The sequence below is a fragment of the Silurus aristotelis genome (genome assembly GCF_946808225.1).
Source record: "Silurus aristotelis genome assembly, chromosome: 7".
NCBI lineage: Eukaryota > Metazoa > Chordata > Actinopteri > Siluriformes > Siluridae > Silurus > Silurus aristotelis.
Window position 1 is genome coordinate 16,212,694 of NC_139580.1, and position 24,812 is coordinate 16,237,505.

General features: G+C 39.0%; 1 protein-coding gene across 2 annotated transcripts in view; it reads left to right on the forward strand.

The window, feature by feature from the left end:
* The first annotated feature begins 274 nt into the window (after nucleotides 1-274).
* Nucleotides 275-24,812, forward strand: part of ldlrad3 (low density lipoprotein receptor class A domain containing 3) — an 83,626-nt gene continuing 59,088 nt past the window's right edge. Inside the window, exon 1 of one of the 2 annotated variants that reach the window (XM_083547589.1) lies at nucleotides 275-543. In XM_083547589.1, coding sequence (XP_083403715.1) covers nucleotides 492-543 — 52 coding nt within the window. In that variant the 5' untranslated portion in view covers nucleotides 275-491. The remainder of the gene's footprint in view (nucleotides 544-24,812) is intronic. The other variant, XM_083547588.1, reaches the window with a different exon arrangement.

Here is a 24,812-nt window from a genome sequence, read left to right on the forward strand (position 1 = left end):
TTTAATTATCATGATTTTATATTTGCCTACAAGAAAACCGTATGTGAGTTTTCTCTGTTTCTAATTTTTCACAAAACATTTCACTATAGCAGAAGGTCTCAAGAGTGCATTTGTTTAATTTATGCGGATTTGCTAACCAGAGATTTAGAGAGAGAGAGTGAGAGTGTGTGTGTGTGTGTGTGTGTGTGTGCGTGTTTGTGTTTGTTTGATGCTTTTGAACTCTATGATGGGAATCTGATCTCCCCACCCAGTCCCACTCTCTAAGCTCCTCCCACTCTGGGTTCCACTCCGCCCCCCTGTCTCCGGCCCTGCTCGCGCGACTGGCCCATAGAGAGAGCAGCTTCCTGCCCGCGCAACTAAACTTACCCTTCGGGGGGAAAAAACGGAGGGACTGCACCACTCGCGACTCAGTTGGAAATTAAAAATAAGATCACCCCGAAGTGTTTGGCCCTTCGCGAGTGAAGCAAGGGCCGGCCAGCACAGAAAGTAGGATGTGGGTCTGGTACCTCCTGCTCGGGTCGGGAACGGGCACCAGCTCGGTCGGTAAGTCACAGTGTTTTTGCGGCGCAGGCCACACGGGCTTTTACACGCACTGAAACTTGTGCACTGTCGCGCTGGAACTGTGACCTAATGACTGAAAACGTCTCCAGAATCTCGCCAGCTGCACTGTTGTTGCACATGTGTTGCGTTTTAAGGTTACTGACTTCCGAACCGTGTCGCGTTAAAACCCCACCACCCGAAGCGCTGGGACTATTTCAGGAGTTTGGAGTGCGCGGTGGTATCAGTGATGAAGCGGCGTGGACGTGATACGGGTTGGATCCCTCTGTAGGTCGCTGACACGGTTAGGGCTGTTAAGTAAAAAAAAAAAAAAAAAAAAACAACAAACCAACAAATAACCAAAAAAAAAAAAAAAAAAAAAAAAAGTTTTTTTTACTTGTTTTTACGACTCGTTGTTTTTAACCTGAGCACGGTTTTTGTTTAAAGGGCACATGCCCATGTGTTTATGTTAAATGCCAATGTAGAAATATGTTTCAAGTTAGTAAATACATATATACAAAAAATCTAAATAGTTTATTATTTATTTATTTATTTATTTTTACAAATGTAAACAAAAACAGAGTAGAAAGCTTTAATACGCATCATAGTGCTGCTGGATTCTGATTGGTCAGAAAGGGTTGATTCATTTTTCTAGAGTAGTTGCTCTGAAAGTAGTTCCGTCTGCAGGACAAATCACAGGTGTATATTAAAGCGCGGTTGTTTCTGTAGCATTTAATTGAAATATTGATAGTGACTTGTGTAGTAGTTGTTCGAATTCAAATAAATGAAATTAAATAAGTCATTATTTAACATAGAGCATTCACAGTGTCGATGATTTGGTCTAGATTTCTGTAAAAGAAGTGTAGTAACAGTTTGACGTTGTGCCACATTACACCAGTCCTTCTTTAAATATTTCCCAGTGACAGAACGCCTCCTTACTGTGAATCGTACTGAAGTAGGTAAGAAATGTCGACCTACACTAAAGATGAAAATGGATTCGTCACTGCTTCTTTTGGATGATTAACATTTCCAGCTTTTTTTTAACAAGGTTCTGCATGGAACACTTTATGAATGGTTCCCCTCGGGTGTAACGCCCTTTGGGGTGGTGGACAATTTATTTATGCCTTCACCTCAAGCCTTTAACAGTTTCTTTTATGTATTTCAAGCAAACAGTTGTCTTCCGTTTAGTTTTTATAGTCGGCGTATTTTCTTTGCTGGGAGTTAGCAACAGATGTGTGATTCAGGCTGAGTGACAGCAATCCACGTGTCTTTAAAATCTCAATTTTTCCACGTGTCTCAATCGAACTGGAATTGAATCCACTTCCAGACACCAAAAAGCCAGTATATGCAGAGCTGCATGTGTTTTACACAGAGATACTACACCGTCATGTAAATATCCAGAAATATTCTGTATCTGCAGCACAGAGGTTCTAGTTATATTTCTGATATAACGGTTTGTTCAATATTCTTACATGCAGCCAGAAAGATGGCCACGAATTAAATGACAGATATTTGTCAGCGATTCAAGTCAGTGATATAAATTGCGACCTCGATACTTACGGGGGTTACGTTCTATGATCCCTCACGAGTAGCAAAACATCTATTATTGTCAGAAATGTTTTATTTAATACTTTAAATGAATAATACACTAATAAAATAGTTTTTCTAACACTTTTGTGTAATTTATTAGTACAAACTCTGCTTTGAAACGTACTCCGAACATTCGAGCCACTCGTGACTATCCGATTTTTTCACGAGTTAGTCTCAGTCCGGTTCCAAATAAAAAGTCGGGAACTATCGCGGTGGCGAGCGTCAAGGTCGCGAGTATCGAGGTTCCGCTGTATATTGGGACGCCTGACTCTTCCAGCCATATGTGTTTCTTCCCTAGAATGTTAACACAAAGTTAAGAAGCACACAATTGTGGATGCCTTTGGATACGATAAAATTGAACTTTCCCGTCAATTGAACTATGAGGAAAAAAAAAACATTTCCTGCATGATTATGGACCTCAACCCTTTTGACCACCTTTGGGATGAATTGGAACACTAACTGCATCCCAGGCCTCCTTACCTTTTATCTGTACCTGACTGTACTAACACCCTTGTGGCACAAATCTCTACAAGCCCACTCCAAAATCTAGTGGAACATCTTCCCTGAACAGCAAACTGAGTCTAGATGTGAAGTAGCACGTTCAAAAAGCATATGGAAAACTTATGATCAGGTGCCCACAAACTTTTCCCTATATAGTGTTGATTAGTTGAATTCCCATTTTTATCTGGTCAGAAATGTATAATTTCCTCTAACAAAAACAGAGTGAATGTAGTTCCAGCTACAGTCTTTTTAAATATACTGTATATTAATGTGCTTGAGTCTCTGTTATAATACAAAGTGGGGCATGGACATATGAAAAAGCGTATGTAAATGCTTATATGACCATATGTTCTGTGTCGCCATTGTCCGAGCTTAAGCTGTATAGATAGAAAAAGCCGCTGTAATGTAAGGAACTAACAGGAGCAAACTTTATTGCAGACCTTCCAAAATTGTAACTGTAACTATAAATGCATAAATGTGTGCTTGCAAGAGGGATTTCCATTAAAGGAATATAACTCGCGTCACGTCTCGCTAGTTCATGTCTCCCCATCGTTGTATTACTTTCCTGTAACAGCATGACCATCATGTTTTATTCCATACTTATTGACCAGGTAGTTTTTAAGGTGATTTGAGGTTCACAAGTCAGCCATTGTCATGAATTTTTGAAGGGTAAATACTTGTGTTTACAAATTGCACATAATGCTGCCCTTCAGGTTGTCGCTTTTTATTATTCATCCAGAGACAGCAGTGGAAAAAAAAGAAGATATCAGATTAACTGTTTAGATACACTGACTGGTAACTTTCAGATTTATTGTCATTTTAGCTCAGGTTCAAGAGAGGAGAGTGTGAAGTTCTGTTTACATGATCACCCAAATAATCTGATGACTATAGATATCAGGTTATTAGTGTGCATGTAAACACGAGGTCTTTTCAGAAAGAGCCCTTGTGTTAGATCTGGATAGGAAGCAAACACGTATATTTTCATCAGTATTTGTTAATAGTCTGTGTACTTGCCTGGTCTGTTTAATATGATCTGTACATCAGTGCATTTACTACTACTGGTTTATCGTATGTAAATCATCTATAGCTCAATCGGCTAGATCCTTATAGCACAACATATCTAAAACCGCAGTAGCGTGGGTTATTCTGTGCCGTAATTCTCTTCAAGGTCATTCCACACTTCTGTCAGTTAATCCTGAGATCATTTAGTAGCTATATTAGGAATCATGTCAGAGTTATGTTTGCCAAATGAGACCACGTGACCTAACTGTACCCTTTTAGTGACATGGAAAATATTTGTGATCATGTTGTTATTTATCAGTTCATGCTTTGCAACGTAGGACTCGAATCAAGCTAAATTTCCCATGATGTAATTGTATACCGAAGGCAGCTAGAAAATTTTGAAATGAAATTCCATTCAGATATATCATGGTAATCAAAATACATAAGATACAACTCGAAACCATCCATACGAAAAGGTATTTTTTATTTTTATATTTTATGTTTAATGAGTAAGTGTAATTTTCCACCCCCGTAATGTTGTATCTCATTACAAATTTACAGTGCATTTATTGACTGAAAGAAAAGTAGGCTATGATTGTAAAAGGTCAGCCATCTTGGTTTAGAGTTTCACTGATGTCTGGAATTGAATGAGTGGCGACCGATTGGGTCCGATCAGCATGGCTGGACAGTGATATCCAAACCCATTGTCTTGACAGAACTGAAATTCATCCGGGTTAGCACCGTCACACTCTTCGTCACATATTCCCATTTATATCCTCCGAGCCATTTACCTCAAAGAGGCGTTGTTATCTACATTGAGACTATTTCTTTGGCATCTCATTTCCATTTGAACACCAGATGAAAGTAACATGTATTGACAGATCTCGCACACTCAAAAGAAAATGCTTTGCTGAGTGAATTCCTAAGGAATAATATGTGGAATATGTTAAGGGTTACATATGCCTCTAGGATACAGTCATATTTACGAGTGATAAAAAGGAGTGGGGTATTTATATTTGTTTAAAATACATTTCTGTCATTAAGGTAATCGTTTTGATGTTTGATGCCTGTTCAAAGACACTGAACTTGTCTAATAGCTTTTAAAGGATGCCAGTGTTTGCAGTTCCACACTTCAATTTGAAATTGTGCCTATAGTCATTTTGCAATTGATGTTTGCTCCGAACTCTTATTGGCATTTCAATCGAAAGAGTGCAATGCCCAATTTCCCCAATTATAATCCCCAAAACATCACATTTTAAAAGCCATATAGCGGTATGAGGTGCTCCAATATAAAATGTTGAGCGCATATTATTTTTAGTGAGAAAGTAAACCTCTGCACATTGTATTGTCTGAGGTTGAAGCTGGGGTGCTGTGTTGTGTAAAATGTGCACACTCAGTGTTCAGACTTGCAAATTTCGAGAGATCGAATTGACCCTTGCTGCAAACTTTTGGTAATAAGTTGGTGTTAGTTTTCCCCTCAGCATTGGACCTGCATGGTGAGTTAAACAAAGTCAATACCCAGAATGTAAAATTTCCCAGTCATAACTCACACAGCATAACTCGCTCGACTAACATTTCCAAATTTTCAGCAATGGAAGAGATGAAGCTATATTTGAATTTATACATATCCAGGTTAATAAACTCCATCTGGGACAAGTGCAGGTGGTAAGAGAATGTGGCCTCTTATTTTGACTACATTGGGATTTAGTAGATCACTTTTTGCTTTGTGTCTAAATTAATGATGAGGTTATGCGTGCTCAAGGTATTTTTTATAGTTGTCTGTAACTGCGCTACAACACCAAGCTCCTTTTCTTAAAGGTCTCAGGTTAAGTTCTATAAGGAGTGATATCTGCAGAGGAAAAATAAATGAGTACACCAATGAAAGATGACAAGAAGCGATAAAATCTTCATCCGGCGCTCCCCATTCAATCCCAGCAGAGCCTGAACTCTTGTAATGTATATTAATGTGTCATTGATGTGTTGCATTAATCTATAGAGTCAAGGGCAAGCTGAAGCAATTACGGTGGAGATCTGAAAGTAGAAAATGTATGCCTATTGAATTTGTATTGACCAAACTGCACTGTGAGGTAAGCTTAAAATGGCAAGCTTTTAAGGTTGGCAGATGAGCCTGAAATCGAACCAGAACACAGTAGAACATCACTAACTGCCTTAAACTCAAGAATGACCAGACAGTTCAGACACCATCTACTGAAAAGGCTTTCATCAGGGTGTAGATGTTGCTCTTTCTTGCTGTTTGATGTGACTCCTGTACTGTTTAAATAGTGAGTTTCAGGGGACTTTTATATCTCGTCTGATTGACTGATCCAGAGCAAAAATATGGGGGGAAAAAAAACTTTTTTTTAGTTATTTCCTGCTTGGTTTGGCACCAATTTCACATAGCACATGATTAAAGTTAATAATAATAATAAAAATTTTTTTTATATATATACAGTGAGGAAAATAAGTATTTGAACACCCTGCTATTTTGCAAGTTCTCCCACTTAGAAATTATGCAGGGGTCTGAAATTGTCACCGTAGGTGCATGTCCACTGTGAGAGACATAATCTAAAAAAAAAATCCAGAAATCACAATATGATTTTTTAACTATTTATTTGTATGATACAGCTGCAAATAAGTATTTGAACACCTGAGAAAGTCAATGTTAATATTTGGTACAGTAGCCTTTGTTTGCAATTACAGAGGTCAAACGTTTCCTGTAGTTTTTCACCAGGTTTGCACACACTGCAGGAGTGATTTTAGCCCACTCCTCCACACAGATCTTCTCTAGATCAGTCAGGTTTCTGGCCTGTCGCTGAGAAACACGGAGTTTGAGCTCCCTCCAAAGATTCTCTATTGGGTTTAGGTCTGAAGACTGGCTAGGCCACGCCAGAACCTTGATATGCTTCATACAGAGCCACTCCTTGGTTATCCTGGCTGTGTGCTTCGGGTCATTGTCATGTTGAAAGACCCAGCCTCGACCCATCTTCAATGCTCTAACTGAGGGAAGGAGGTTGTTCCCCAAAATCTCGCAATACATGGCCCCGGTCATCCTCTCCTTAATACAGTGCAGTCGCCCCATCCCATGTGCAGAAAAACACCCCCAAAGCATGATGCTACCACCCCCATGCTTCACAGTAGGGATGGTGTTCTTGGGATGGTACTCATCATTCTTCTTCCTCCAAACACGTTCAGTGGAATTATGACCCAAAAGTTCTATTTTGGTCTCATCTGACCACATGACTTTCTCCCTTGACTCCTCTGGATCATCCAAATGGTCATTGGCAAACTTAAGACGTGCCTGGACATGTGCTGGTTTAAGCAGGGGAACCTTCCGTGCCATGCATGATTTCAAACCATGACGTTCCAACAGTAACCTTGGAAACGGTGGTCCCAGCTCTTTACAGGTCATTGACCAGCTCCTCCCGTGTAGTTCTGGGCTGATTTCTTACCTTCCTTAGGATCATTGAGACCCCACGAGGTGAGATCTTGCATGGAGCCCCAGTCCGAGGGAGATTGACAGTCATGTTTAGCTTCTTCCATTTTCTAATAATTGCTCCAACAGTGGACCTTTTTTCACCAAGCTGCTTGGTAATTTCCCCGTAGCCCTTTCCAGCCTTGTAGAGGTGTACATTTTGTCTCTAGTGTCTTTGGACAGCTCTTTGGTCTTGGCCATGTTAGTAGTTGGATTCTTACTGATTGTATGGGGTGGACAGGTGTCTTTATGCAGCTAACGACCTCAAACAGGTGCATCTAATTTAGGATAATAAATGTAGTGGGGGTGGACATTTTAAAGGCAGACTAACAGGTCTTTGAGGGTCAGAATTCTAGCTGATAGACAGGTGTTCAAATACTTATTTGCAGCTGTATCATACAAATAAATAGTTTAAAAATTATATATTGTGATTTCTGGATTTTCTTTTTAGATTATGTCTCTCACAGTGGACATGCACCTACGATGACAATTTCAGACCCCTCCATGATTTCTAAGTGGGAGAACTTGCAAAATAGCAGGGTGTTCAAATACTTATTTTCCTCACTGTATATATTATAAAGAAATACTGTCTGAATTGCACATGAGTTGAGTTAATTCAGGGTTGAATTGCTTTCTAACTGCATTGCACTAAATGCTGCATATATGAGATATAATAAATATATATAATATATTATATATATTTAATATATAATATATATAATATATTTTTTTAAAATCCGTATGTGTGTGTGTGTGTGTGTGTGTGTGTGTGTGTGTGTGTGTGTGTGTGTGTGTGTGTGTGTGTGTGTGTGTGTGTGATATTTATATAAATAAAATGTTAGAGGAAATACTATGTTCTTTCTATTATCTCAGGTTCTTTACACAATAAAAAAAAAAAACACCAAACCAGTCTCTTGCTGGTGTCTCTTGTAACATCATGACTTCCCCGGGAACACAAAGGGGCCATATTTATTCAGGTTTTGGTTTTCACCAAAATTTCCTAGACTTAATCATTAAGTGCTCACAACGGTTGAGATTTGTGTGTGAGATCCACAGAGACTACGTCCCAGAAGTGAGATCCTCCTCACAGTGTCTCAGCAGTGAAAATTCCCATTTCAGTGACCCTGAACATAAACACTGTATTGACTCCGCTGTCAATTTTAAGTTCTGTGAAATTCCCCCGTGTGAGAAACGATGAGCTCTGTTTTGGCAGCGCCGACTTTTGAAGTCTCTTATTGTTGTTTTGACATTCTAAAAGGACATTTTATGTATTTCATCTTTTCTCAGAAATCACTGTCCCCTCAGGCTTTGCATGCTGATTTGTGTCCAGCTGTGTGTGTGTGTGTGTGTGTGTGTGTGTGTGTGTGTCAGGCACATGAAAAGCTTTGAGAGAAAGCAAAGGCCTCTAGCTTCCTCATAGGAATGACGTGAATAAATCTGAGACTGGGATCAGCGTGCCTTGGCTGGAAGTGAAACATAGTGGGCTTTTCTACGAGGCACAGCAGTCGTCTTCCCCATTTACTTATATTGGTGTTTGTGGGGTTGAGCTTGGGATTTGGACGAAAATGTTTTCCCAGCAGCACCGAGCAGCAGTGTGTGTGGGAGGATCAGGATTGTTCATCCATCTTTGTTGCCCTTCAAATCCTTTTTATAGAAAGTTAGTGGAGCTATTGAACTTCTTTCTCTTTTTCTCTCCTGTCTTATTTATCATTTGTCTTTAGCAAAGTGTGCTAATACTACAGATATAGTGTAAGAGAGTGGGTAGGGTAGTGTGCCAGAAAATTGGGCCTCCTGCTGCTACAACTGTCAGCACCCACTCGCTTTGTGGTGTTGTACCATGTTTGTTCATTTAAAAAAAAAAAAAGAAAAAATCTGAAATTGCTCTTCTGCTCCACATGCTGCAAGTGAGCAGCAGAGTTACTCACAGAGTTACTGAGTGAGTTACTCAGGCAGATTAGATCTGTAGAAAATGTAGGTTGTCTTATAGGAATCAACATGTGATTTGGTTTACAATGTTCACATTTGGTGATTGTAGGTCCTTGATACGCTTTGAGTAAAGTTTGTGGACACCTGACAGTCACACCCATACGTACATTTTGAACATCCCATTTCATATTTTGTGGCTTTTGCAATTACAATAATCTCTACTTTCCACTCGAGTTTGGCTGTGGTGATGATTTCTTCAGCTATCACGAGTATTTGTGAGGTTAGGAAGTGATTCACAGTCATGACTTTTTGCATGAGGTTTATATTTAATGTCACACTAATGGGAACTGCAACCTACATGACGACATAATGTGATAGACAATTTGTGCAGTTACGACTAGTGAAACCATCAAACTGTGACAGGATGAGTGCCACCAGCATCACTGTGTCAGCGTCTCATTCCTCAGAACCCTGTAATCTCCTCTTGGAGGCAAACTAGGGAACGCAACGCACACCTCATTGCCTGAAGCAAAAAAATTCTAATCCTGTCTGCTTTTCCCAGAGTGGGTGTTGTGAGGAAAAAAATCTGATCTAAAGCTGCTCTTAATAGTTTTAATACCAGTCCTGCTGGCAGTGCAAGTCTGATGCACATCAAGATCATCATCAATCTGCCCATCGACTTTCCCCTCGTTGTTCATTGTTACTTTCACACACAGTTAAATTAAAAAGCTGTAATCTACCCTCACTAATTAGTTGATGCTATTGATTATTGAACCAGATTTGAATGTGAAGTATCAACATATCTAACTGACTCATCAACACAAGACTGGTCTGGTTTAAAATGGCCAGTTTGCTCGTTTCTAAATGGGACTACCAGTTCTTGAATGGTGAAGTAGAAAAGCTTTTGTCTGGAGATTATACTGCATGTCTGAATTCTGGTGATGCCAAGTGAAGGGCCATGCTGTCAAGCATACTTTACCCTAGCATTGTTTTAGTAACCAGGAGAGCCAGCATCTATTCTCCAGATGTGTCCTCTAGATATTTTAACAGTCTCATAAATGTTGTGATATTCAAAAAATGTACTTAAAAAAAGAACTTTTCAAAATTCCTCTTTAAAGCACCGAACGGCTTAATCCTTCCAGGTGCCATGTTTGTAATGGACTGTAGCGGTTCTGTGCAGCGATCTGTATATCAATATAAATCATGGCAGTATATGGTCAGGGAGACGGTTTAATTGGGTGTTTCCCTAATATGAGAGTAAACAGGATATGTTCTAAATGGCATTCGGGCTGCTATACATCTAATAAAACATTACAGCTGGTAAGAGAAACTAAAAGTACACTTAGTTTTTTTGTTAGGAACAATAATGCGCATCTTTTATTTAACTGTTAAACTTGTTAAATGAGGGTTGAGTGATTATTCATGACACTTTGTTTTGCAGCCCAGCCCAGGCTAATCAGATTAAGACAGAACAAATCACTCTAATCATCCCTGTTACAAAGCTGGATATAAATAACTGATGCAGTTTATATCAAGTGAAAGATCTGCACAGTTTTCCATCACCAGAATATTCCTTTGAGACACTTTTGTGGCGGAGATTATACAGATTCCGACCACTAATGAGCTGTAATGGATTCAGCCAGTCTCATAAACAGCCAGTGAGCAAGAGAGGAAAAGCTGTAGATGTATTTCTGCCATAGGTGATGTTTTTTGCTCTGCAGCTCCATTTATTTTCATTTAAGATGGAGTCAGAGACCAGGCCCATAAAAAGGGTTCGAGGCGTGCGTCTCTGTCAGAGCCCCTCCCTCCATTCCTCCACTCCCTATCTGTTAGGACAGATGGCTTAATGGCAGTAGTGAAGAGAAATGAGCCATACTTTCACACCAAGAAAGCGATTCCCTCCAGCACTCGTCTAAAATGCTTGTCTCACCTCTTTCCTCCGTACAAATGTGACACGCGGGCTAAATGGTACGTGGATCGTCCCTGACAGATGCGTAGGAAGAGGCAGGTGTATCTGGATGCTCGGAGCTCAAATGATTTCCATCATTGCTTTGTGTATGTTGAATTGTTATTGAAAGTGGGGGAAATGGGGGAAGAGGTATCTGTGGTCCAGTTAAGGCTTTAACTTGAATCTGTTAGTAATGGCAATTGAAGTGTACAAGTGGTTCACGCGGGACTGTTTTGTGGCATCTGACGCAGGCTAGCAGAGACCCGCAATTAGACCTTTGCCTTTTGGTGACAAAATGGCTCTCTTTATTGGGAGGAAAAAAGTCATGTGGCTGCCTGTGGTGTTATGGGAATGACCAATCTCTTCTCTAATTGCATGCAAAAATTGATTCAGGAAATGATTCACCAAATATTCATCAAATGTTACCAGTTTTCTGCTCCCCCCCCCCCCCCCTAATTGAAGCACCAGTCATAGAGGTTAAGGGATGACTTGTCCTCTGAGATGCAGGATGCTAACTTTCACACCTTCTCAAACTACATCATAGAGCAACTGCCCACATGCAGAGGAAAAGTGCTAAGTTTCCCTCTGTGTATAGATGTGCTAACATGTCTGTAAATGACTAGAACCACTGTTTGACAAAAAAGTGAAGAATGCCTTCCTCACCACCCAGAGAGTAGAGCTTGTGTACTTTCAGGCTTTTTATGGTCTTCCAGCCATATATTGCAGTCTCTCAATTATAGAGCAAGCACTTGGACATTTGCCCCACTCAAAGGGTCTTTGGTGAAAATGCCATGTGTCTGACATTCAAACCAACTAAGTATAGACTTTTTCCCTTTGTTCGTGGGTAAACATGAGGCAGGATTACATTTGCTTAACAGTAACCTCTTCAATCAATACTATGAATGAATCCAGTAACTAACTGATATGTGCAAATGCAAGGAAGTGTGAATAGTTAAATTTCATCGGTCAAGATTCTAAAACATGTAGCCAGAAAAGTGTGCAATAAGTAGCTCCCATAGGGTATGTCTAAGGAATATACTAATCTGCAACTGCCTTAAAGACTTACACACATGTATTAAATCATGTTTATTGACTGACATTCACCTCAGTCAATCATATTACCTAAATGAGACCACTAACCTTTTACTTTTACTTATCAGATAAGTTGAAACTTCATTTGAGAAAATAGAGGCTCCCAAACTCTTCTTTTATATGAAGTGACTTCTCTGCAACAGTGGTAGTAACTGAACACCCTTACATGCTTGTGCAGCACAACTTGGCCTGTTATTGCCAAAGCAGGTCTGAAAGGGCCGAGTGTCCCAGGGGTCATGTGATTCCTTTGGAGAAATGGGAATGAATGAAGAGGTTTATTCGGTGGAGCTTTTATATTGCTAAAATCATTAATGAGGCATCTGGCCCTGTACACCTGGCTTACCTGTGTTTGGAATGCTAATAAACAAGTGATCTGATTCATATTCATATGGAGTCACCAGTTTATGAAGTAAATCTAGTGTGTACTAAACTGCCGGCTTAACTGTGCTGCCTGTTTGAGGTATTTTACTATTGGTCCGAATCTCTAGAGACCTCACAGTTTGATTAGATTCAGGATGACGTCATGTAATTATATGTAGGTTCTTCATGTCTGTCATTGTAAAGCAAAAATTGAGTACTATAGCTTAACTATATATATATATATATATATATATATCCATACTCTGGGCAGCATAATTGGTTCAATATAACATTGCTATTTCTACCTCTATGCACAAAAGTTACCCAAGGCATTGTACAATTGAGCCATGGTTCTAAATGTGTACATGTCAAATCCATCAAAACACACATTTGTCTTCTTCTTCTTGTTTCGGCTGCTCCCGTTAGGGGTCGCTACAGCTGATAATCAAAAACACACACTTGTCTATAGAACCAAATGTTATGCTAAATGGAACTTATGTTGCTCGATGCAAAAACAAAGCCTGAATAAATAAATACTATTTATGCCACTCTATGTTCACCTTTGTTTATAATGATCAGCTTTTATTTAAGTTGGAAACTACATTTGCCCTGCCTTTCTCGCTCACTAAATTTATCAGCATGCTTTTTGGGCCTGCATATGGCAATGCATAGATTCAAGAAAAAAACCAAGTATTTTAAGTGTGTTTAAGAATCTATGAAATCTTGTGTTACATTGTGGTGATACAGCATTTGTGGTTGTTCATTTGAAGTTATTTTGACTTATCTGGTCTAATGTACTGGGTAAGAAGGTCTGCTTGGACATTTAGTGCACAAGACATTTAATGCATAATTAAAGGCCTCTCTTTTGTCTCGTTCAATCATTTCATCATAAATGAGGCTACCGACATTCCCCTCAATGGCAAAATGATTTTACTTTCAATTAAAAACAAGCTTAAAAGAAAGACATGATGTCTCAGAGAGAGAGAAAGAGAGAGAGAGACAGATGTCTTCTTCCCTTAATCTTGAGTTAAATTTTGTCCTCCTAGAAATACAGTTGTGTTTGTCCATACTCAAGGTCAGGGCGTGACTACATGTTCATCTTCGTGTTCCTCCAGAAAGAGACAGCCACACTTAGTGGCGTCTTCTTCATCCATCAATGTCTGAGACACACACAGGCTCAGGAAATGAGGGCCATTTGAGACTGGGCTGTTGAGTCACAAGCTGCTGGAGTGTTGCAGTGTTTACTTGGGCGTCACACTGCCTCATAGCACGTCACTGCACACCACACAGCACAATGGCAAACAAACCCAAATGACATTTAGCCCTCTGCTGTCTCCTGACAGTCACAGGTGGAAGGGTGGAATTAATGCAGCTGTCTCGCCATCCCAGCTGCGCACACACAAATAAATGTCTCATTAATATGGCCACATATGGATATAAAATGGATCGTTTTTTTTTATTTTTTATCTGGAGGTTTTTGCATAATCATCCCCCCACATAATTCCAGTGCAACGGAAAACCACTTAAATTCCATTTCTAGATGAGCGTCAGGGTGTCGGGTGATCAGAGCTTCACAGGTCTCCTACAATTAGAAGACAGTATGAATTTTTTTAAGTTGTTAATGATGCATTTTGAAATCTGCAGTATTATCATAGGAGCATCAAACCGAGCAGCAGTCTTAAGCTGTTCTGCTTCCACACCCCTTCATATATGCGAATAAAATGACTTCACATCCTTAATGAAGCTATGCATTGTGGGAGATCTAATGATTAGCGAGATCTGCATTGCACATGATTACTATAGGTCCTGAGGGATATAGTGAAGAGAGAGAGAAAAAAAAAAAAAAGAAATCAGTGAAGAAATATGACGATTTTCTCGCCAATTAGGTGACCTGGCTATTCTCACCTTGAGCTTTCCTGTATCATGCAAGAGCAACCAATCAGTGGCCGCAAAGTTTAACACGTGTTCCCTCTGAGCCACATGAATCTGGCCAGCTGCATCTTTCTAGAACTGATGTGCCACAGCGCAGATTAACGCTTTTTATCTACTCACTTTCACATGCTCGTTGATGACTGCACCTGGCTTGTGGCACTGTGATTGACATGGGATGTGCTTTGTACAATTCTTTCCACTCAAAAGTCACAGCAGATTTCGCTTCCTTGGTTTGAGTGTTTAGGTTTTACAGGATTTTCTAATGAAATGTTTACAGTGCCTGTTTTGGGACTGGCGATAGTAAAATTCTGCTTTGTGCCTCCCACTAGGACACATCACATCACATCACACACACACACACTCGTGGCCTTCACATACTGAGTCTTGCAGAGATCATGGCAAGTAGAAAAACTGGACCTAAACTCGTTCGTGACCCAAAATGTCTTATAATTGAAAGCGTCCACTGATCGAGCATCACATTATGACCACCAGCCTAATATTGTGTTGTTTTCCCTTTTGCTGTCAGAAGTCCTCCTCAATTTATACTTCAGCAATTTGAGCTACAGGAGGTCGTCTGTCGGATCGGACCACCCGGGCCAGCCGTCCCTCTCCACGTGCGTTGAGCCTTAGCTGCCCATGACCCTGCTGCCGGTTTACCACTGTTCCTTTTCTCGGCCCATTTTTAATTTTAGCCACATCAGCTTTGAGGACAAAATGTTCACTTGGGGTTTAATATATCCCACCCACAAACAGAAGCTGAAGCTATGATGAACCGATGATCAGCGTTATTCACTTCACCGGTCACGATGTTATAATGTCATAATGTTATTCCTGATCTGTGTTTAATTGTGCTGTGTTAATGACCAGAGAGCTTGTTGTGGTTGTGCATCAGGTCCTAAGTTAACATGTTGCATTGGATCCACATTGTGATGGAGACTTTGAATTATGCATTACTTTTTTTCGCATTCATAAAAAAATAAACAGCGGCTCTGGCAGCAGCTCTGGCATTGAAGGTGTGCGATTCACTCAGCTGGATTTAATTAAAGAGTACAGGGACTTTGGGGAGATTATGGCCGTGTGCTGAAAGGTACAGAGGTGATCACGGTCTTTACTGAAGAAGCTTCATCAGCAATTCTGTCTGTGTGCAGAGAACAAGCCTGTGCGCTTAATGACCATGTTTTCACAATATTACTGTGTGTGTGTGTGTGTGTGTGTGTGTGTGTGTGTGTGTGTTTAGGCGGTGGTAAATACTTTATTATTGCACGGCAGCAATAAATAAATGTGGAAATGGACATTTATTTAATGTCTTTTCAATCTTGCGGTTTCATCAAATAAATTTTTGCTTCGTTTTAAATCCAGAAGCCCACCCCAAAAGGAGCTGTAATCGTTATGTAAGGTTTTGTGGCCATTATGGTGGCACAGGGATGTGAAGTAGGGCTGCGTGATATGAACTTTATTGTTAGTAATTTAACATTGTGCTCGTTAATACAATGTTAACAGAAACTGGTAAATCTCTGTGGTTTCAAGGTTAAAGGTGAGCCTCCATTGATTCAATGTATAATACGTGTATTTTTTATTATATACTGCTAGAGCTGGACAGTGGGAGGTGGTAGTTTAGTGGTTAAATCTGCCTTGGTTGGCCTATAACCCTCAACTGCTCTGTGCTCTGCTGTGTGTTTGAGGAAAATGTAAGTTAATTTTGATATGGGTGTCTCCCATGTGTTATTGCAACATGACAATATCATTGCTGTAATCATTTTTGCTGCATGCTTTTGTGAGATATTTTATATAATTCATAAAAAATGACTGAAAGCGGCTGATTTTGATTTTGGCCTTAATATTTTACAATTTCAAACATTCAATTTTCCTAGGTTTAAAAGGTTAAAATGTACTATTACTTGATACTGTTTCTAAAGAATTGCATAATTTGCTGACAAACATTTGTGAGATTTATTGGATTTTCTGTATCTCATTGAGATTCATGAAATTGCAATAATTGGTTTAGGTCCTAACACTCATCCCAATATGCCAAAATGCATGAAACAATTTGTAGATGATAATAAAAATAAAAATAATAGATCATTTTGGCATCATCAACACTAAAACAATAGACTTTACAACTAGACTTTATTTTTCCTTTGGTATTGTTTTACAAGGACAAGCAATTTAGGTTTTTAGGAAAACTTCACAAGAGCTGCCTTTTAAAGCAAAAAAAAAGGGGGCATGCAGAGGCATTTGTATATATTTTAAAATGAATGTATGCACGAAAGTGAAGACAGTTGACACGTCGTCTGTCCCTGTAGGAATGTACAGACTGCACATCATAAATACACAATAACTGATTCCTGCTTGTTCAGTTTCACAATAACATTAAATGTATGACTGCGGTGTCGACCTCGAGAGAGCAGATGTTGAGATGAGATGTTCTGCACATCAGGTCTGGATGCGTCCTCATGCTGCCAGACATCTTCACCCACCACAAACGCGCACGCACGCACGTGCCCTTCTCGTCGGGTGCCTGGAGCCAGCTGTAACATTAATAATTCATGGAGGCTTCTAAAGGCTTTTAGCCCACTCCCTCTTGTGGTGTGCTCTTTGTGGAAAGGCTGATGGGTAAATGTGAACCAGAGGCACGCATGCAGCTAATGTATGCTTTGTTTTCCTCTTTAACGTATTATCTTGAATGTTTTCACTTATGTGTTCTAATAGTGTGACATTAATTCATGCCGTTGGATTCATAACTTGTACTTCACTCATCATTAGTTTTCAAATCCGAGAGAAAGCCACAGACTTCACCCAGAGATGAGCGTAGCTATTCTTTCCTTCATGCTGAGCCTCAAGAAGACTCTGGTGGAAGGTTGAATATATTCAGAAAGCAATGCATAATATTTAAAACCCTGTAGCCCCAAAACCTATACAAAATAAACCTTTGTTAAAAAAACAAGAATAAAACACACTGTTTTTTTGTTGTACATGTTGTATAGCTTTCTATGCCTTATGCACAATGGTTCAAGTGTGACTGGCTGCTCGAGCTTTAAGCCCGTGTGTACTGAGAGAACCTCAGCTTTGCTCCTGCTGCTAATCCTCTATGCTACATGCTCTGTATCCCCAAAAGCTACTTAACTGTTACACAAAATCATGCACAAGCGCAAGTGACAACTCTCACACGGCTTTTATTCTGAGACCAAACAATAAGAGAGAGAAACCTTAAAGGGATACAAGCTGTTGGTGGGTTGCCTTGTTTCTTCTCAGATTTAATCATCAACTGCTGCCTTTTAATAAATATATTGGTTTGCTTTCTATAACGTGTGCCTCTGAATCAAGGTAAAAGATATCCATTGGAATACAGGCACAAACTCGTACCAGAGAATCTTGTGATCGATTTATTCAGCACACTGGTTAGTGTGTTTTTTTTTTTTTTTTTTTTTTTTTGTCGTTTGTGTCTTTCTTCCACTTCATGGCTTTGCATATTGTTATAATTACACTGTGCACTAGTCAATATCATGAGCAGGTTCTTTTTCTCGAAACAGAATAGAAGTCTTGATTTCACCCAAGGCTATTTTTCTAATGCTTTTCCGATGTTTTTCTGAACCCTCTTCAGCTCACTCATTAGGAGTCTAAACCAGGATGTTCATGAAGCTGCTTCGTAACAAGTGTCGCTGAAAGTGTGATATCAACGAATTAAAGCTGAAATTTGAAATTGACAGCAATACTGATACACATTTATGGCCAACGAAGCATCTGAATCTGCTGCCAAGAACTGTGATGAAGCAGGAAATGAAATGCTAATAGTATTTAATCCAAACAGGATTACAGTGTATTAGTGAAAATCATTCCTTATTAAAATAAACTCAAAATGCGTAGTGATGGGCAATGAATTAAACACAACATGGCATGCTGATGGGAAATGGCAGCAGTGGGGTGGTTTGGTGAAAGAAGCTGGTAATTTGGTGAACAGTAGAAGAGAAGGAAGGAAAGAAGTAAAGAAATGGACAGAGAAGGAAGGAATGCATGAAAAGAGCTGAAAGGAAAAGAGAGTTAAAGCTGTTACAGCTTGAATGTTACAAAGCACCGACACTGGAGACTCGAGAAAAATGAATCCGGATCGAGCATATATCAGTCACCAACAAGTGCCTGTGCTTAAGAGATGATTCCCCTCTTAAAACTGTGAGGAGAAGCCATGTCTTACCATTTAAACATGAACTAAATAGTGTACGAACAGGATGAATCAAGAATTCAGATTTATACAGATTTCTCAAACATTTGAAGTCATGCTTTCATGAAGTATCAACATTATAAATACACACCAGCTGTTGGTGCTGCAGCTGGGCTTTTGGATCTGACTGCACTTAATCTGAAGCACACATGCAGTTTACGTCATGTCTTTTCATATGTAGATTTTTTTGGGGTTGATGTGCTGTCTAATCAGCAGTCGAGTTTATCCCTGGATACTGCTCTTTAGGGATACGTGGGAATTGTAATTTGTGACCATGTCCATTGTTACTACGTTTAATAAATGAAAAAGAATTGAGTCGAATTGCAGCAGGCAGTGAGGCTGAAATAAGCTCACGCACCGCCTGTTTTCCTTTGACCTAAGAAACGATGTTTCCTTGTTCTCTTTGCTAGTTTCCTTTCACTGCAATAAAACACGCAAGCCGCCAAGCTGCCTGTCACCTGCCGTAACTCTCATTAGCACCAGCTAGCATGAAAGCTGCTGCTGTGGCATGGGGGGGAGGGATGTGAAGAGGGGAATGCTCCACACTACAGCATACACACCCTCTCTCGCCTTCAGATTGCCTTTGGGCTCAAGAAACTTCCTGAGATGGCAGGCCCATTAAAGGCAGTATAATTGGAAAATAACGTTCCTCTCCTGGCTAGAAAAGCAGCTCATTTTCCTTCTGAGCCCAGCACAAAAAAAAGTCTGTTCAGAAGGTCATCTGTATTGATCCAGCTCTTTTTTATCTTTTTTTTTTTGTTCCCTGACATTCAGAACAACAATGAGCACCTCCCTTAATTTCTCTCACATATTGCAGCTGTAATTATGTGCAAAGATTCTCCCCAATCTAAATCAATTCATTCTCATAGCAGCATTCAGATGAACCTAGTGTTGTAAAAAAAAAATTCATATTATTCATTCTCTTAGATTATTAAAAAAAAAATAAAAATAATAATAATAAAAAAAATAACAGCAACAACTCTCATATCTCAGAGGCAGGCAGGCAGATTTATTTATTTATTTATTTTTAAAAGAGATTTTGGTGATTAGACAATCTTTTTCAAATTCAAACATGCATTGAAGCAGGGGGGGGGGGGAATCAGGGATCGAAAATACAGATTAAATAATTATGAGGCGACAAAGGTGGAAATGTTATTGCTATTAAATTAAATTGGCTTTTGTTTTTTTATATGGAGTTCAGCTTATTATTTAATTATGCAATCACCTACGATCCGGCACGTCCTTTTATTTAGCATTTACTAAATAGTTTATATATTTTTTTTTTGTGATAGTTAATTAGTTCATTGGCAACTGCTTAACATGATCACATGATCTTATGAACATGATCTTATCAATATGATTATAGTCCGTTTTATAGATATAACCAAATACCGTCTCTGTATATCAACTGATTGAGAAGTTTGCAAGAATTTTAATGTTGAGGGTGTTTTTTTTTTTTTGCTTTTCCCCCCAGGTTGTTAGTGGGGAAATTGCACATGCTTCAGGAAGTACAGTAGCAGTGCTTGGTGTCTTGAATGCTGCTGATTGGTTAAACACAAGCTTGACAGAATGATCAGTCTTCTTGCATGCTGTTTTAGAACCATGCATTCAGCTCCTGGGTATTTACAGATGCTTGTGCAATGCTAGAGGCTGTGTGGTGAAACAAAATAGAACAGTTTTTTTTTACGATGTTTTAATTTTTCTGGCAAGTCAAACAAATGTGGCGAGACAGCGTGTTTTTGTATATGCTCCTAGCTGGCGTGGAGGCGAAGCACGAAATGATGCTCCAGGCACCGTGGTCATGTTCTGTAGCACATGCTGTGCATAGCAGCTGGTTTCATACTCTACATTTATATTACCATCACGTTCATGCAGTAGAGTAAAACCTTTAAGAGGAACACAAGTTCAGCCTCAACCTTCTCCATGTTTGCAGCATGGACACTGTTACTGTAGTCGGGTGAAAAGGTTGCGAAACTTCTGGATAGTATTGAGAGTCTTGCTGCATATACTTTCTAAGCCCTGAGCTTCCTCTTCTTCAGGTGGGAATGTGTCACTTGCTCATGGGTAAGATGCTGGACTGGTAATGAGTTCAAATCTGAGCAGCACCAAACTCCCACTTCTGCGCAGCTTGAGCAAGGCCCTTAGCTCTCAACTGTTCAGTTGTGTAATTGTTAGTCACTCTAGAAGATCATGGTGTCTGCCAAATACCATCAATTTAATTATAAGCCACCGTTGTGAGTATGCTATGGGTGATGAGAATTTACCACTGTACCTTTTTTTGCCTGAATGGACCCGAATAAACGCTTTCTAGACACGAATAAGCGCTCGAGCTCTCATTGTTTATTAGACCCTGAAGTTTAGAATCACAGTGAAATAAGGATAATATCAGACTCGTGGATTATGAACAATTGGTGACTTCCCAACATCTACATTTGCTCTGCCAGATGTTCTTTTCATTTACTGTATGCAGAATGGTTCCTAACTCGATGACGACTTTTTTTTTTCTCCAAAACTTGATATACTTATGTTTTAAACAGTCTTTTAAAGTCCGACCAACCTAACAAGTAAAAATGTACTCTGCAGTGCATCCAAATATTATAAATTTGTTCGTTCCAATTTCATTATTGCTTTTGTTTTTGGAAAGGTGAAAATCTTGATCATGTTCTCTTGTTCCATTTTACCGATGATTGCAGACCAGTGCTTTCAGACAGGAGAGCTTCAAAGACTTGTAAGCCACAAGCACACAAGATAGTCACAGATGAGTCTGGGGTTTTTTGGTTTTTGTGGGAGTTTGTCAGTGCTACTGTCACAATTTCTATAGAATTCCAAATTTTTTCAAAAGGTGCTTGGACCCTGTGGATTGCTGCTGGCACTGGTATTTCCTCTTTCATCTGCAAATAGTCTCCTTTTTTTTGTAGTTGTATAAAGCAAACATGTTTAATATCTTATACTACGTTTTCATGTGTGCTTCAAGTATTTAAAAAACTTGTATAGTAACTTCTTATGACCAATTAGTTGACTGTTTTATAGCTTTGGTTTTTTTTTATCCCTTTAGTTTCTTTTAGTAAACTTCACCAGTTCTGTGAGGCTTGAAGGATGGCGTGCATGAACAGTTCTTTCAGATCCTGTTACAGAATCTCAATAGGATTCAATTCAGCTTTGGCTTAGCCATTTGAGGTCACACAACTCCTTACTTTTTCTGCTGGGTTTACTTATTTAGGTAAAAAAAAAAAAAAAAAAAAAAAAAATATATATATATATATATATATATATATATATATATATATATATATATATATATATATATATATATATATATAATGTATGTATGTGTGTATATATATATATATATATATATATATATATATATATATATATATATATATATATACAGTGAGGAAAATAAGTATTTGAACACCCTGCTATTTTGCAAGTTCTCCCACTTAGAAATCATGGAGGGGTCTGAAATTGTCATCGTAGGTGCATGTCCACTGTGAGAGACATAATCTAAAAAAAAAAATCCAGAAATCACAATATATGATTTTTAAACTATTTATTTGTATGATACAGCTGCAAATAAGTATTTGAACACCTGTCTATCAGATACAATTCTGACCCTCAAAGACCTGTTAGTCTGCCTTTAAAATGTCCACCTCCACTACATTTATTTTCCTAAATTACATGCACCTCTTTGAGGTCGTTAGCTGCATAAAGACACCTGTCCACCCCATACAATCAGTAAGAATCCAACTACTAACATGGCCAAGACCAAAGAGCTGTCCAAAGACACTAGAGACAAAATTGTACACCTCCACAAGGCTGGAAAGGGCTACGGGGAAATTGCCAAGCAGCTTGGTGAAAAAAGGTCCACTGTTGAAGCAATCATTAGAAAATGGAAGAAGCTAAACATGACTGTCAATCTCCCTCGGACTGGGGCTGCATGCAAGATCTCACCTCGTGGGGTCTCAATGATCCTAAGGAAGGTAAGAAATCAGCCCAGAACTACATGGGAGGAGCTGGTCAATGACCTGAAAAGAGCTGAGACCACCGTTTCCAAGGTTACTGTTGGTAATACACCAAGACGTCATTGTTTGAAATCATGCATGGCACGGAAGGTTCCCCTGCTTAAACCAGCACATGTCCGTGCCTGGACATGTGCTGGTTTAAGCAGGGGAACCTTCCGTGCCATGCATGACATGTCTTAAGTTTGCCAATGACCATTTGGATGATCCAGAGGAGTCATGGGAGAAAGTCATGTGGTCAGATGAGACCAAAATAGAACCTTTGGGTCATAATTCCACTAAACGTGTTTGGAGGAGGAAGAATGATGAGTACCATCCCAAGAACACCATCCCTACTGTGAAGCATGGGGGTGGTAGCATCATGCTTTGGGGGTGTTTTTCTGCACATGGGACAGGGCGACTGCACTGTATTAAGGAGAGGATGACTGGGGCCATGTATTGCGAGATTTTGGGGAACAACCTCCTTCCCTCAGTTAGAGCATTAAAGATGGGTCGAGGCTGGGTCTTCCAACATGACAATGACCCAAAGCACACAGCCAGAATAACCAAGGAGTGGCTCTGTAAGAAGCATATCAAGGTTCTGGCGTGGCCTAGCCAGTCTCCAGACCTTAACCCAATAGAGAATCTTTGGAGGGAGCTCAAACTCCATGTTTCTCAGCGACAAGCCAGAAACCTGACTGATCTAGAGAAGATCTGTGTGGAGGAGTGGGCCAAAATCCCTCCTGCAGTGTGTGCAAACCTGGTGAAAAACTACAGGAAACGTTTGACCTCTGTAATTGCAAACAAAGGCTACTGTACCAAATATTAACATTGACTTTCTCAGGTGTTCAAATACTTATTTGCAGCTGTATCATACAAATAAATAGTTTAAAAAATCATATATTGTGTTTTCTGGATTTTTTTTTTAGATTATGTCTCTCACAGTGGACATGCACCTACGATGACAATTTCAGACCCCTCCATGATTTCTAAGTGGGAGAACTTGCAAAATAGCAGGGTGTTCAAATACTTATTTTCCTCACTGTATATATATATATATATATATAATGTATGTATGTGTGTATATATATATATATATATATATATATATATATATATATATATATATATATATATATATATATATAAATATATAATGTATGTATGTGTGTATATATATATATAGACTTTTTAATGGTACATATTGTCACATTGTCATGAAGCAGCATATATGAAATCCTGGTGTAGATTTAGATCCATAATGAGCGAACTGTAGAAGTGCAAAGTAAACAAGTATAAACAGCGTGTTAACAGGATATTCAAATTGAGCGTATTGTGAGTTGGAGTTCTGGGTCGCAGACAGGACGATCTTCATGATGTTTAAGATGAAGGTGAGAATTGGGCAGATGGGAATTTTTCTTTTCTTCCATCTTTCTATTAAAACATGCAGTTTGCATTCTTTAACAGTTTTGTGATGTTTCTAGATTTTTTTTCTCTCCCTCATTATTTATGATGTTATGTCAGGTTGGCTGCTTGCAAAACCAAGGTTTTCTCTGTGTCTATATATTTTTGATATCCAACAAACAAACATATAGAAGCCCCATGTTAGTAAACATGGTTAGAGGCAAACTGCAAATATTCTGTTGTTTTTTGTTTTTTACTTGTGAGTTTTCTATTTTTCTTTTGTTGCTGTTGATCAGACTCACCTCACAAGACATGTTGATCTTAGAATGTGGTGTTTTTTTTTTTTTTTTTTTTTTTTTTTTTGTATAATTTCCTACCATGTCTCCCATTACTATTATCCCTGTCATCACTTTGAGGTTCCAGGCTCTGATCCAACTATTCAGTAATTTGCACTTGTTTTTTAATGACTTTGTTCACCGATTCTGCTCCGCAATCTCAGATCTGCCATCCTCATGCAGTTTTAATATTATAAAAAAATAAAAAAATATTATATAAAATATCTAATAACACCTTAATATCTTATGGGTAAAACTCTGCGTTAGACGTTAATAGCAGCAATAGTTAAAGCAGCACTCGCAACAACCAACAGAGCTAAATAAAATGCTCCATGACTTCTGTGATCGATATAGATTGACATCTGTATTGATAAGTGCTAAAAAAAACTTCACGCTTCTGAAACAATGGTATTGATGGATTCATTACTGACAATAGTTTTAGGTGTGTGTGAGCAAGAGCGAGTAAGAATAAACTGCCTTAAATCCCACTTTATAT